The sequence below is a fragment of the Periplaneta americana genome, chromosome 8 (assembly GCF_040183065.1).
Source record: "Periplaneta americana isolate PAMFEO1 chromosome 8, P.americana_PAMFEO1_priV1, whole genome shotgun sequence".
NCBI lineage: Eukaryota > Metazoa > Arthropoda > Insecta > Blattodea > Blattidae > Periplaneta > Periplaneta americana.
Window position 1 is genome coordinate 64,343,556 of NC_091124.1, and position 16,429 is coordinate 64,359,984.

At 34.9% G+C, this 16,429-nt stretch overlaps 1 protein-coding gene across 5 annotated transcripts in view; it reads left to right on the forward strand.

Moving 5' to 3' along the window:
- Atpalpha (sodium/potassium-transporting ATPase subunit alpha) overlaps positions 1–16,429 on the forward strand; it is a 331,079-nt gene that overhangs the window by 278,199 nt on the left and 36,451 nt on the right. For all 5 annotated transcript variants that reach the window (XM_069832988.1, XM_069832986.1, XM_069832985.1 and 2 more), the window contains 2 exons: positions 3,607–3,723; positions 7,862–8,065. In XM_069832988.1, the coding sequence (XP_069689089.1) occupies positions 3,607–3,723; positions 7,862–8,065 (321 nt within the window). The remainder of the gene's footprint in view (positions 1–3,606; positions 3,724–7,861; positions 8,066–16,429) is intronic.

Below are 16,429 nucleotides of genomic sequence, written 5' to 3' on the forward strand. Positions count from 1 at the left end.
ATAAAACGAGTGAAATAAATTCTATAAATGGTCATTTGTAAACATTTGCATGCGCGACTTACGTTAGTAGGAGTACTTGTGCTTATCACGATTGTAGAAATTCTCGGAAAGCTGTTATCAGTGTACACCGATACTTCAACTTGGGTAAGCTATGCTGTAAACTCGAATGTTTGTGCTAATCATCAGAGGCGGCTCGTGGAGATTAGTCTTGAAAGTAGTCGGCTTATGAAAACTAAAATGTCAAGTAAATGTCAAATAAGGGCGTTGAAATTTTAGAATGGTAAATCACGCATGGTGAGAATACAGTACTTCATACAGGTCGGGTCGACTCAGTGCATACGCCTGCCAAGATTAGCCATAAACATTTGAATTGACATCAGGATTCATCGCCAGCGGACTTTTCAAGATTCTGACCGATCGATTACCTACACTATTTAAAGAAATAAACAGTGACGGACGGATCCACTGTAATGTCTTTGTCAAGTTGAACAGCACATCTGAGAAGCTGGACCCTAGTAATGCGTTTTGCATAGTGTACGAGTACCGATATAAGCAAGCGTTTGAAATGTTCGGTCTATGGAAATGTTTTTAGCCTAACTAAAGTAGCCTAATGAAGTTAAACTCGTCGAACAAGTGAAATTAAAATACGCTTTTTAAATTATTTTCACATGAAAGGGTCCTTTAAAGCAAGAGTCACTCAGAAATAGTTAAGAAAAAGATAGTCTTGAATACTCATCTGTTTGAAGGAGTAAAGTCGACGTACCAGAAATTTTCCTAAAATATTTAATTCAATATTTACGTTTAAATACATTGAGAAAGTGTGATTTCAATTTAAATCTTAATTTCATAAATTGAATATTTTCAGTGACCAAAACACGTCGCGGTAGACTTGAAACGTTGCTTTGACATAGCAAGCATTGATGGAAGTCATTAACCTCAACTCTCAACACGCCAGGGAATCACTAGCGGTTAAAAAAAAAAAAGTGATAGAATACAGGTGTGTCGGTCTCGTGGTTCTATGTTGTAAGAATACATTTATTCGTAACGTTCAATTTCAGTTGTAACTTTTTTAATATACCAGCTGTGGCACATATTTTATTACACCTCCATCGTCTTTAACATAATGCATAGTCTCGCCAGTAATTCAGTATTAGGAGACAGATTTATTATTCCGCGGACTCAAGTTCAGTTTCCGGTATTAATTGGAATATATCTTGAATGAACTAGATCTGGGGATGAGGATATTTCCTGGAGTTCCGTCTGTTTCCATCAACTTTACAAATTTCATTCATCTAACACTCCAGTTCAAGTTATCTTTCATTCATTCCATTCCATTTTTACTTCATAAAAAATATGCTGTTGTTTAGTCAACTGTCCAAAGACAGGTCTGAACCTCATAAGTGATACCAATAAAGAATCACTCATGAGGCAACTAGGCCAGTAAATAATGGTGTAGGGTGGTCAGTTCCTTTTCCCTTCCATTGCATATATCGCTGACTGGCTACATATTACACTAATCAGACTTCAGATGCATACAAACAAAAAAATTGTTGTTTCTCTGACACATATCGTCAAGTGAGATGTACTGCCTGATAATAGATGTACAGTACATATCAGCCAGAATCTCAATCAGAGGTAATAAAAAGTATATGTGTGTATAAATGATGTACTAGCTTTACACTGTGCTAACGACCGTAGATCAGTAAACAATATCAGGAACACCTAGAGCGAAAACCAAGTCTTCAAACGTCAAACGGGATTGGTCTGCTGATCTAGTGACCGTTGGAGAACTGTCTGGCTTGTTTTATAATTTGAGGCTGCATATTCACTCGTTGAGCTCTCTTTCCATCGTGGTTTATAGATCTAATGACCACTGGAAAATTCTCTGGTTTGTTTTACATTTGCTATAAATTCACTCGCTGATTTCTGTTTCCTTCATTTAAATGATTGGTACTCACAGTAGACTGCATCGTCGAAATGCTGAATGAAGACCTCACCTTTTACAATAGTCAAAAGAAAGCAGATGTCATTCGATTAAGGCATCTGCTGTCGGTACACGATATACGCAACAAAAGTGACGGATTTTTTCGAAATCATGGACATTTCGACAGACTTGTTTTGCATGAATTTGCGAAACTTTCTGAGAGTTTTATTTGTTGGAACATGAAACAATTTTTTTTCAGAACATGTATTTGAGTACATACCATGAAAATTTAAGTGAAAATCTAATAAACTGCATTTCATGTCTTAATAAATAGCAATGAACATAGAAGAACGATTTCTACTAACGGTGTGAAGCATGATCGAAACATATTGTGACAAAAGTATTATGACAATTATATAAATCTTGCTTTCAGGTAAAGCTCCCTGTAAAGCTGATTTTAATAATTTCAAGGGAAAAATTGTTCCGGGGCCGAGCATCGAACCCGGGACTTTTGGTTGAGCGCGCCAACGCTCTACTGACTGAGCTACCCAGGAACTCTACCAGACCCCGCCTCAATTATTCTCTTTTATATACACACACCTCAAGTGGGTTAACAAGAAGTCAGAGACCCAATATTGAGTGCACATTTTGTGTGACTTAAATTTGTGGTTTTCCGTTAACGAACAGTAACGTGTAAAACTAGAGTCGCTGGGTAGCTCAATCGGTAGAACGTTGGCGCGCTCAACCTAAAGTCCTGGGTTCGATGTCCGGCTCAGGAACAATTTTTCTCTTGAAATTATTATGACAGTTGCTGATCTTTCTCTGAAGTAAGACTGGTCTATTGATTGAAGACAAAGTGATCTCCAAACATGCATTTTCTTTTTCTCACAGAAAGAAATTGTCATAAATTATTCATCAGCACTCATCATTTTATTGTCCTACATGCATTGGCATGAAATTATATAATTATTTCACAGAATTTTGCAGCCACATACATATTTGATTATAAAAATCTCTTACTTAATAACTTTTGAGTCAAAAGGAAGAATGTCTTGATACTTCATAAAAGGACCTGCATGCATCCATGCATGCCTAACGCAGCATTCTCCAATCTTTCCTATTTCTGCCTTCCTCTTAGTTTCCATGTATCTTAATGTTGCCTATAATCTGATATCTTCTTCTCTCCCGAACTTTTTCCCGTTCACCATATTTTCCAGTGCATCCTTCAGTAGGCAGTTACTTCGTAGCCAGTGAGTGATCCAGCCAATTTCATTCAGAACTATTTAGGTTTTAGGACATTGTTTGTGTCTTTTTCAGCAATATGAGCAAGCCGATAATTTGGAAAAAGTATCGATATGCAAATCATATTTTAAAATATTTTGTAGAGAACATTAAGCAAATGGCCAGATTGAAGTAATGTAATGGACCAGATAAACGACATTTGAGGGGGGAAGGTTTTTTTTTATGTTCTGCGAGACTATTCTGCCAAATTTAACAATCAACGTTCAGGATATCAATATTAACGAATTTATATTTTGACATTGTTTTATAGTGTCCATAAAAAATACGAGTAGTATTGTTCTTATGAAATGAGTGCCTATACTGTATATTATCTTTTTCACATGAATTAACTTAATGTATCACAGGTTTATTTATGAATTATTTTCTTTCTTTTTTTTCAGTCACGTAAGAAGAAGAAGGGAGAAAACTTAGATGATCTGAAACAGGAATTGGACATCGATTATCATAAAATTTCTGTAGAAGAATTGTACCAGCGATTCAGCACGAATCCAGACACTGTGAGTATTATATACAATGTATCTTTTAACTTTCAAGAAGTGAAAGTCTGTAGTGTTCGCTATATGAGAGGAGTTTTTTATATATATCTTGATTTTCAAATTTTATGATGAATGAATGGTATGTGTATCCGTATGTACCATATTAATTTTAATGACTTGCAAGCTTGTAAAGAAATAATTAGATTTAAACTATAAGTGTACAGTGAAAATATAACCTATGTAATATTTGTTGTTTTAAAGTACTAAATGAAAATGATTTATGCTCTCGCTTCAGATGTTGCTAATTTGAAAAGCAAAAAACCAAGTTGCTGATTTGTGACGATCCACAATATTTTTTATCCAGTATGTAATGTTTTCTTTAAAAAAATAAATAACATTATTAATGTGTCCTTTGAGACCAGAATAAACAGGAATTTGTAAACCTGAAAATAAGTCGAAAATGAAAATGTATAAAAGTGACGTTTTTGAAATACTGCCACAATTTTTTTAGAGAGAAAGTTTCTGGTTTTTCTAGAATAAGTCCTTTTGTTGGACTGAATAGCTCACTTGCAACTGAACGTTTAATTTTTACGAAATCATGTTGACTCCAGAATTATAATAGGAACTTTTATTCTTTTGTAATAATATCACGGGAAAACCACGGAAAGCTAAATAAGTAATGTTCACAGTGTCAACCTTATATTAAAAACTGTTAACATGTCTTGTCATTGTAGTCCTCAATGCAAAGTAAATCTACCGTACATGTTGAATGGTAGTGAAATTGAGACCTGAAGAATCAATCTGGAATCCATAAAGGATTTGTTGAATACACAAAACCGGAAATGTCTGGCCAGTATAAAGCAGAATCTGCACGCTCAATGCATGCAAATGATCCGTAAGAGAGAGAACTGTTCTATAATCAAACACAATTGCTGCATCAATGGTAAGGGTGTGGTGTGGTCTGCTAGGTTACGTGGTATTGTATTCATACAGCTTTAAAGGTTCCATTAACTAGCACATGCATTGAAGTGGTGGATACTACAACGTATCATTAGCTGAATGACTTGTTCATTAACGTTTCATACTGGAGACACATTCAGATTCCAGTAAGAGGAAAGCTGAATTGTGTTAAATAAAGTTGGGAGTTGAAAATATTTGATTTGGTTTTTCTTCTGCCCTAATTTTACCATAATTAATAATAATTATCCATGGATCACTAAAACTATAGATTTCCTATAGCACAACTAAACTTAGAAATTCTCTAACACTGGCGCTAACACTGGAACAAAGAAGAAGAAGAAGAAGAAGAAGAAGAAGAAGAAGACTGTGATTATGATGGTGGATGATGATGAAAACGGAGAGAGGAAAATGGCGAATAAAGTTTTGGACGGACAATAAAACAGATAAAGACGCTGATGAACAAGAATGAACTCATGGAACAAACATAAAAGAAGAGGAGGAGGAGTATAGAAGTTAGAAAGTAAAGCCTTGATGCTGGTCCTTATGATGGTGAAAAGGGCTGACGATGACGATGATGATGATGATGATGATGATAATAATAATAATAATAATAATAATAATAATATGTTGTTATATATGTTTCGTCAATAGTCTGAAGACTGGTTGGAACCTCATAAGTGACACTAATAAGACATCACTCATGAGGCAATTAAGCCAAGAGATAATGGAATAGGATGGTCATTTCCATTCTCCTTCTGCTGACTAGTAACATAGTTCACTAATCTGATTCGATTTCAGTAATTTTATTGTTTTTGCTCTGGCATATATCAAGATGTGAGATATACAGTGAAACCTCTCATTTACGGACATAGAAGGGATGTAACAATCTGTTCGCATCTGGGAGGTGTCCTTTATTGGGAAGGAGGCTTTCCAATCTTAACAGTAAATTTATAACATGCATTATGTATCCCTTCACTCTTTAAATGAAATGTATTACTGTAGTTTAATTCTAAATACAATATACTACATCAAATTCTTTGCAACTTTGAACTACAGTAGATAAGACCGAAAAAGGAAAATACAGTACTGTGCCATGCAATTTTATTCTAGGTCTACAGTTATGCAGTACTGTAATTTACAGTTTCCAAATTAATCTTTAGGTTCAGGTGCCATGTCTCTCGAAACAGAACAACTGATTGAAGTGAAGAGAATAATCCTACTAACCCTATCGTGTGTCAAATACGATTTCACGATCGCGGAAACCTAGGACCCATTAGACAGGTTAAATTTTATGATTATGTTATCCACCCGCTTCCAGCAAAGAGGGGTAGCCGGCTGGAATAGTGGTAGCCTACGAGACCCTTATTGTCTTCTTTCATGTTAAGGAATTTCTGTACAATTCTCAAAACCAAATTTTCCATTTTTCTAACACATTAGGTCTTGAAATCCAAGTTCTGTCCGCAGTCAGGAGGTAAAGCGAGCTTTAGGACTGTGAAACAGCTGTCCATGTCCGTGTCTGAGAGTGTCCTTAAACGAGAGTTAAATTTATCATTATTTCTATATTATTTCAGTTGATACATAAAAATCTGTCCGTATATGAGAAGTTTCCGTATCTTGGGGGTGTCCGTAAGTAGAGGTTTCACTGTACTGCCTGAAATAAATGTATCAACCAGAACTTCAAATTATTATTATTATTATTATTATTATTACTATTATTATTATTATTATTATTATTACGTAAAGAAGGCTGACAAGATGTTTACTCTAATCATATGAAGAAGAAGATTATAGCAGCACCAGAGTTGCGCTCGAGCACGGGTTCGATTCCCACTTTGGCTGATTACTTGGTTGGGTTTTTTCGAGATTTTCCCAAACCCTAAGACGAATGTCAGGTAATCTATGGCAAATTCACGGTCACATCTCTCCAAATACCATCTCGCTACCACCAATTCCGCCATTAAATAACCTAGTAGTTGATAAATCATCGCTAAATAACTTAAGTAAAAAAAAAAAGATTGTAGCCTAATCAAGATGAAATGGAAGTGTAATACCATCAGTGATTTTCACTGCAATATCGAACACGGAACAGATGGTACAGGTGTTTTTTCAAATGAATGTCTTTGTGGTAGTCTATATGGTAATTGTGTATATTTTCCCGCTTACATTGAGAACCTTAAAGGGAGTATTATTCATTGTCTTCGAACAAACACCGCCATCTTCATTTACAAATAGTTCCATTGAGATCATAGGTAATGAATGGAACATCACCAATGGAAAATATTTAATCTCAGTATCTGAGTGTGTCCATAAACGAGAGTTAAATTTATCATTATTTCTATATTATTTCAGTTGAGACATATTTGAAATTATCAGCCACAGAAATGAATTTACGTTTGTTGCTTATTTTTAATAAAATATGAGATGACTAAGGAGTCCAAGAATTGTAATAAGCTAGATTTAGAAACAACTATTACATTTTTTAAATGTTTACTTAAAATTTGTAATTAAATTTGTTAAATATAAAAAAACTCACATAATAACCATATTTTATCATTCGGCTTATTTAGAATATAAAACTAAGAGATAAATAATTTGTAATAATTATAATGGGTCATTAGAGGAAGGAATGCTCGGATCGTGGTAAATTCTTTACTACCATGTTCAATACTGATCATTTATGTGGTGAATCTGTTGTCAAACTTTATACGCTGCCCTATAGCAGTAGTTTTGAAATTATTTTTTCACTTCATAGTATTCTACTGATATAATATTGCAAGAAATAAAATGTATGCCTGCTTTTCCCATTTAATGCTCGTAGTGTAATGTTTTTTTTTTTTTTTATTTCTTATTTAATCTCACAAAAATAAGTAGTAAATTTCTAATGCTTCCAGCTTATTTTTAAATATAATTCAATATTAATAGGATACTTGGCAGTTAAGATTAATTCACTATAAGCATAGTCACTCTCACCATTTAACTAAACACAGATTAAAAAAATTAAAATAGTCTGCAAATAAATTAAATCTTTAGTTAAAATTATTTAAATATTTTCTGTTACCTGCAGCAGTTTAATATCACAACACTTTGTGGGATATTGTTTGAGAATCATTAATTTTGTTGTTGTATAAAAACTGAATAGTGATATATTTATTTGACAATATTGCGTATGTGTTAATTACAGTAATTATGTCTGTTTCAGGGTCTAACACATGCCAAAGCAAAAGAATTTCTAGAGAGAGATGGCCCCAATGCTCTCACACCACCTAGACAAACCCCAGAGTGGGTCAAATTTTGCAAAAACCTGTTCGGAGGTTTCGCCTTGCTACTGTGGATTGGAGCAATCCTTTGTTTCATTGCCTATTCCATCCAGGCGAGCACAGTGGAAGAGCCAGCAGATGACAATGTAAGTTGTTGTATATGAAAACTATGTGCATAGACCAGGTGTGTCAAACTGATTTGGCCATAGGCCATTTCCTGTATCACTGCACCTCATGTCGACCACACACGATCTATAGACCTTGCCATTGCTAAGCATAGGAATATTTTTTAATTGCTGAGTTGTTGCTTGTTGCTTATTCATACTTCTGTTTTTTTTTCATGAATGCAGAATGGGCTGCAAAAAAAAAAAAAGTAAATGGCCGCCAGTTTGACATACCTGGCATACTGGGTGTTCATTTCAAAGTGTGTCATGACATCACTGTTGTGAGTCAGCGATTTGAAGCGAGTTTCAGCTTTTATGTCAGAGAAGTTGCCTATTAATCAAGGCGTTCAATCTGAACTTGAGAACGTGTACGGTATAACTTGAACGTCGTAGCAACAGATGGCGGTCTGTACGGTCTGTGTGCTACCATAACCTCTTTCGAACTGTGTTTTTCGCGGGCAAGTCGTACGCAGGGTATTTGTTATCCTCAGTTGCGTACGGCAACATTCCACAACACAAATCAAATGCTCCGTGTCCATGTTGACCGTCGAAGTTAATGTCAACAAATACTGTACGTAAGTAATCGTCTTAACCCTCTCCCAATATCCCGACAGTAAGAAAAAAACTCACCTCAGTACGTGTTTCCAAACAGTTCACATTCCTACCACTACCGGCATTACAGTACGTATCAGTAAGTACTCTTCTGAATGAACGCCGTACTTGCCAGGCAACTTCTCTGGCACATAGGTAATATGCCTCTACGGAAGTGTAGGAAGATTGAATTCTCTAGGCTCATCGGCTAGCCACATAACGACATACAGCGAGCCATGACACACTTTGAACTGAACACACAGTAGACCTAGCCACAGTCAGCACTGGCTGATATTATTCTTTGATATGATTTCAGTTACTTATTGAGATATTAATGGTGAATAAAAGTCGAAATAAGCATACATATCATTAATGAACAAGAAGAAAAATTATGACTTTCTTCGTACTCTTGGCTTACAGTCTCCAGACGTCCATGTATATTGTTTACAGAGTTTTATCATTAGCCAACAGCTTGTCAAACATAAGTGATAAGTTTTTTCTAAACCTTTGTTGGCTGTATCAATATTGGCTCGAAACAAGTACCCTGTCACATTTGCTTTACGCCAACATTGATCCTGATTAAGAAGCAAGGGTTGACAAATAACATTTTCTGAGAACTTTACAAATGTAGTCTAATTGTTACAACATTATTTGCTCCACGTGGTGCTAAGGGTACTGGGTAGAGCTGGTAACAGTATTTTCGCATATAAATATGAGTATAAAAATATTTTTTTCTTCTGTTTCTATCAAACACAGATTAATGTCCTTTGCACCGTGTGATGAACAAATGTTGGTGAGTTGTGAGCTGACCACAGAAACAAATTATCTTTCATTGTTTTAATCTAGGCATGACAGAAAGAGAAATAAATGTACGATTATCAACAGTTAGGAACACCTATTACCAAAAGTTTTAATCTCACAATTTTCAGTCTTTCTCTCATGTCATAAACATATTATTTGAGAAAATAAGTGAAATAAAAACAGTACTTTTTCAATTACATAAGCAGAATGCGACAAATCCTCATACATGTATTTTGTCCTATAAAAATATCTCTCTCTCCACATTTACACTACTTGAATTAAATATTTTAAAATAGTAATGTATTTATTTAGAAGAACTATATAGTTTACATTAGTTTACAATAGCGTACAAAATTTCAGTCCTTTATCTTAAGTAGTTTCTGAATAAATTGTTCCAGAATTTTTAGAACAATAATTTTTTTTCCAATACTCTTTTTCTCTGCCATTCCTGTATTAAAACAATGAAAGATAATTTGTTTCTGTGACCAGTTCATATCTCACCAACATTTGTGTATCACATGGTTTAGTCTGTGTTTGATAGAAACAGGTGGAAAAATATTCTGTATCATATTTATACACAAAAATACTGTTAACAGTTCTTCCCAGTACCCTTAAAATAATTTGTTATTTTTGGCTGAAGAAATCATTAATTTGGTGTGTCGTTAGGGTTGCCGACATTTTTTTAAGAAAATATGAGAGAAAAAGGAATTAATTGACAAAATATCACATAGAAAATTGACAAATTGTTCATTTCAGATAATAAAAATTACTTTATTCTACATTTTGGTAACAATCATCAAACAGTCGAACATCTAGGCCTAGAGGCTTGTTCCAGTCACTTTGGTAATAAAATTAGGCTTAAATGAAGAGTATTTTGAGGCAGATTTTGCGTCGAGTAGAAGTTCTTCATTGTTTTTAACGAATTGTAAAAATTCCCTGCATGAATAGTTAAGATGACTGCAATTTGCAGTTCTAATTTGATTAAATATGACACACTCCTGTTTCGAACATGTGTGCACTTAGCTACTTTTCATGAAAGAATTCTCCATCTGTATAGGCATTACTACCTGGTATGCTTAGAATAAAACTCATCTGTTTTTCCAAATATGCAACTAACATTGTTTGAATTTAAACTCGTGAACACTGAACCCATTTCTGGCAAGCATCATCTTCTGCACAGAATCCATATTTCAAGGCATCTGTGGAATAACAGCCACAACATCTCTTCAGCCACAAAAAATAATAAATCTGTTTGAAATAAAGATTTTTACATTATGCAAAAATGAGGGAGGAAAATGTTCTAAGAGAAGAGAAATACGGAAACCAAGAGACTGTTAAAATTAGGATCAAATACGGGAGATCCCGGAAAATACGGGTGGGTCGTTCGTGATACCCATGCTTTGTTATTCCTGTGGACATTGTCTTTCATTTTTTTACTACGCATTGACAGCTCAGTTCCATTCACCCAGCTATTTGGTATAGTTAATTTCCAGTCATAATACATTTTTAAATCGTAATTAATTTTGAATAAAACTGCATGTGTACCATTTTTAGGCATGATTGTGTAATACAAGGAAAAGTGTGTTTTGCACATGGTCGCTATTCATGTACCAATCAGAATAAGAGGTTAATAATAATTATATCATTATAATAAAATTATAAAACTTGGCAAAGTCAGTTACCTAAAAAAAAGATCGTTTAATAAGAAGAAAATTTTCATCACTACATAATTTCATGACACAACAATTTAGCACAGTATTATTGTAATTGGTACTTTTTATTTTGAAGTTTTAAATTTATTGTGTATGTCTTAAAAATATTTACACCTCCAATTTTATTACGTACGATCCTCCTTATTATAAATTATTTCATACAACTACTTACTAATACAGTTCCAACTCTATGTATAATATTTCATCTAGGGTCTGAACACAGACTCTATTAAATGTTTGCTTGTTTTTTCAAACACGTGTCTTTTAGAACTTCCGTAATATTTCTTAGGCACACATTCAGATTTGTGTAATTTTCAGTAACTGTGTGAAAGGCCTTGGACAACGCTAAAAGAGAGAAATTACAAATACAATTGAAATTTCTCTCCTAGTATGATACCAGGTTTGATGAAGATTAATGGCTCTGTTCGTGACATAGCAGCACAGGATGTGTCAGTGCAAGAAGATAAAGTCTCCTTCATTTAAACAAAGATTATATGCTAAAACTATCACACTTCACAATTCATCAGAACAAAGTAGGCCTGTATCTACTGTAGTTTAAAAAATTTACTCTATTTTGTCTTCCTTAACAAAATATGAAAATAGCCAAAAGCAATTGAGGATAAGTACAGGGTGGCGCGTGGGAATGGGAGATTTTTAACCGATTAGTGCAAAGTCATACTTGAATTGGGAAGACTGTGACACTACCATACTGTTCCTTAGGCATTGCCATTTCAGTACCAGTAGCCATGAGACAGTGGACAAGAGAGCATCGTGCATTCGCAGTAAAACAATGATTGTTGTGAAGCTGCACAACGAGAATTTCAGGTGCTCGATCCAATGTAGTCACGAATCCTAGTCTTTAATTCTTTAGTGTATGAGGACGACTAGCACACACACGACCCTTTAAAAATTCCCCAAAAAATCGCACAGGTCAGGTGATTGCACGGTCTAGTCCATATTGCCAATCTTCGACATGAGACTCTCTCCAAAGAACTGTCGTAATGCAGCGATGAATCTTCATCTTTCTTGCATTTTGCTAAAAACAGTTCAGAAAAAGTTAAGTCATCTGTTGGCATCGCCAGCTTGCAATTTTTAGAGGGTGTGAAGCTTGTATGGATGCAATTTGAGATCTGAAGGCAATATTCTGGCTACAGTGTGGCAGAAACCTAATGACACAGCATGTCGCAGGGCAGACCATTGTGCACTCTGCTAATTGGCGGCACTGACTGGATTGTCTCTCGCGTTCGAACACTTCTTTTTGGCCCTGGGCACTTCTTGCTCAGGGTAGAACCTGCTGATTCAAATCTTTCAACCCATGTTTTCAGAGTATGGGCTGAACGGAACCAGATCATGATGCTGAGGTTGAAAATGTCGCCAAAATTCTTGTCGTGCAGTTTCACAACAATCATTGTGTTTACTGCGAATTCACAATGCTCACCTGTCCACTGCCTCATGGCAACTAATGGCATTGCCTAAGAAACAGTATGGTGGTATCACAGTCTTACCAACTTTAAGTATGACTTTACGGTAATTGATTCAAAATCTCCCACTCCCGCATTCCACTCTGTAGATTAAGTTATCCTTTGTAATTCGTGGTTAGCATGACTGTTATTGGAACCAAAATTGTTAGATTCAATCGCGGCCAAGAGCATTGAATTATTAATAAGCTTAAGGAATCCTTTGGAAGACAAGAAAAATGGAACAGTCTTGTGTTATAGATATCATATGAAAGAACCTCCACACAAGCAAAATTACCAACTACCTGTTCCTTGCCACAACTAGTTCTCTGCTTTGAGATGAGATGTCTCTGCATCTCTGTGGACCAAGTCTTTAATGATATTGTCAGTGTTTCTGCAGAGTAATGTTTTCTCAGACTGCACAGATCTCTAGTCGACAAAATAGAAAATAAGGTAGAAAAATTGAGACACCATATTTTTTTGAAGGCCATATATCACACTTGCAGTAAATTATAGATATTTCCTGTGAAATTTCTGAAGGCTTGAAACATAAGACTTCCTCTATTTTCTTTAAATCAGTTTATAATACCAGTAGAAATTGCGCTTCAGTTGTTTACCTAATCGTCTTTTTAAAATAGCTTTCTTTTTCATTTTATCTGTAGTAGTTGCTCATTTCATTTACTTGCAGAGGACTTGCACAGATCAGAATAAATTCTAAAATGGCAGGTAGCTAAATGTTGATTAATCACTCAATTTCTGTTAACTTTCAATCATGAATATTTGTTGTATATCAAAGAGTAATTGTTTTTGCAGTACAATTGGAAATTGTAACAGCAACAATTGTCATGACACAGAATATGTTGCCCAGTTTTTCCAATTTAACATGTTCTTTCATACAACTTTACTCTTCTAGTTGTATTTCGGTGTAATCTTGTCAGCTGCAATGATCATCAGTGGGCTGTTCTCATAATTTCAAGGAATCGAGTTGCCAGCAATGATGGAATCTTCATAAATACTCGTATGATTCCTCAGGTAAAACAATGAGTGCGAACATGGTTAGTAACTGTCTTCTAACTAAATCATTGGTGTTTGTATCATCTTTTGTATATTTATTTCAAAATATTGTGCTGCTCTACTACCTTCTTCGCTTGTCCTTTTTTTTTGAGTGTGTGTGTGTGTGTGTGTGAACGACTGAGCACATTTTGTGACCAGTAGTTGGGAGGCACTTTGAATTTCTTCTGTGTGTGATTGATGTAATCATTTCTGTGTGGTTGAAAACAGATTTGCACAAATTTCCAAAATAACAAAATTTAAGAAAATACATTGATGTTAATAGGAGTTGAAGCAGTATACGAAAAAGAGTACATAATTTTGGCATGACTGTCTTACATTCATTATATGTTCATGCTTACAGTGCAAGTTATACCGCATGCAACTATATATCAAAATTTGCTATAATGTCATAATGTCTGCCAATGAAAGGAAGCTGTATATAAAAGTCGCTAGTGCATTTATTACAAGTCTAATTACTATTCTGATAAAATTTTAAGCCATTTTTACAAGATGGTAGTGGCAGGTGATTACCCGAAAGCAGATATATTCCTTTCCTTCGAAGGGGTGGAAAAATTCAAATATCTTGGAGTAACAGTAACAAATATAAATGACACTTGGGAGGAAATTAAATGCAGAATAAATATGGGAAATGCTGTTATTATTCGGTTGAGAAGCTTTTATCATCTAGTCTGCTGTCAAAAAATCTGAAAGTTAGAATTTATAAAACGTTATATTACCGGTTGTTCTGTATAGTTGTGTAACTTGGACTCTCACTCTGAGAGAGGAACATAGGTTAAGGGTGTTTGAGAATAAGGTTCTTAGGAAAATATTTGGGGCTAAGCGGGATGAAGTTACAGGAGAATGGAGAAAGTTACATAACGCAGAACTGCATGCATTGTATTCTTCACCTGACATAATTAGGAACATTAAATCCAGACGTTTGAGATGGGCAGGGCATGTAGCACGTATGGGCTAATCCAGAAATACATATAGAGTGTTAGTTGGGAGACCGGAGGGAAAAAGACCTTTGGGGAGGATAATATTAAAATGGATTTGAGGGAGGTGGGATATGATGATAGAGACTGGATTAATCTTGCACAGGATAGGGACCGATGGCGGGCTTATATGAGGGTGGCAGTGAACCTTCGGGTTCCTTAAAAGCCATTTGTAAGTAAGTAAGGTATATCCCTTAGGCAAAACCACGGGAATGCAAACCACGACCTGTCCTGGATTTACTAGGGAGAGGTTTTTTTACAATAAGTTCTTAAATTATAACCAGATATTGCAAAATATAAAAATGAATAGGTGTCATTGATATTAACTCCCGAATACAGAAAGAAACATTTTTGTTGGTTGTACATTTACACTGATGGATCTCTCATGAATCAAAATGAAGGAGCTGGAGCAGGAGCTACTTGTCAATACTTTTCTCTTTATAAAAATGTTGGCAAGTACACAACAAATTTTGATGGTGAAGTTGAAGCCATTTATACATCATTTCAAAATGTATTTGTTTGGCTAAACCAGTGCAAAAACATAGTCATCCTGTCTGACTCCAAAGCTACAATCCAGTCCATCAGCTCAACTACATCCCCTAAAATGGAAAAAGTAAAAGAAATTCATTACGTGGTAAAACAAATTCAATGCTAAATAAAAAAATTGATCTTCCAATGGATCCCGGCCCACTGTGGACTGAACAGTAATGAGAAAGCGGATATGTTAGCAAAGAAAGGAACTAAAATCAACTTAAAAACAAATTTCAAGTTCCCATATGAATCAATAAAACGAGTCATAAAAAGAATAAGTAACAGCGAACAGACAAAATTCAAAATGGAAAGTATCATTCAAAGATCCAAAACTAATTCCTGATCTACCTCGAAAATCTGTGGTGGCCATGTTTCGATTGATTACTGATCATGATTGCCTCAGTAAACACCTCCATCGTATTGGAGTACTGAATTCAACTAAATGCTTACTGTGCACCAGAGAAGAGGACATGGAGATGGAGCACCTGGCTAATTGTGAAACTCTTAGGACATTTGTGGACCTTCCATCAAAATATTGGGAAGCAAGAAGGATGATGACTTCATTGTTAAATCCAGAGCATTAGATACACACACACACACACACACACACATTTTTCGAGGTGGATGTAAATAAGTGATTGCTGTGTTTTGCGTACCCCTAAACTTTTATCTTCATTTTCTGAAATTATGAGTCATTAGCTGCAGAGTGTTCTGTTCTTTAAAAGAAGATGCTATTATTAGCAGCAAATCATTATCTCAATTCGATATTCTTCTGTCAAGTTGTCTTTTTCATCTTCTAACATCTATTTCTTATTTTTCTTTGTCAGGCTCGGATTTAGTAACAAATGAAAATACAACACTACGCCTTTGTAGTACAGTTTACGCTGAGTTGCATGACAATCTTCAATAAAATGAGAGACAGGAAAAGTATTAGAATGCTGGAATGTATGACATCCAGAATACTTCACAGTATCGTGGGGAGTGTGGAAATACTTGATCAACTTGCCAGACATGTTATTAATAGAAGTTTATATTTAATTTTATTCACTTAGTAGGCAATGATGTTCAGTTACTAGCATCATTATGAACAAAATCATTACACTGAAAAAAAATAATCAACATAGCTGTATGCCCTTCAGCCTCGAGATTGGAGGCATAAAATGATATGGAACAATTTTTCTTTTATTTCCATATACAACATATAAT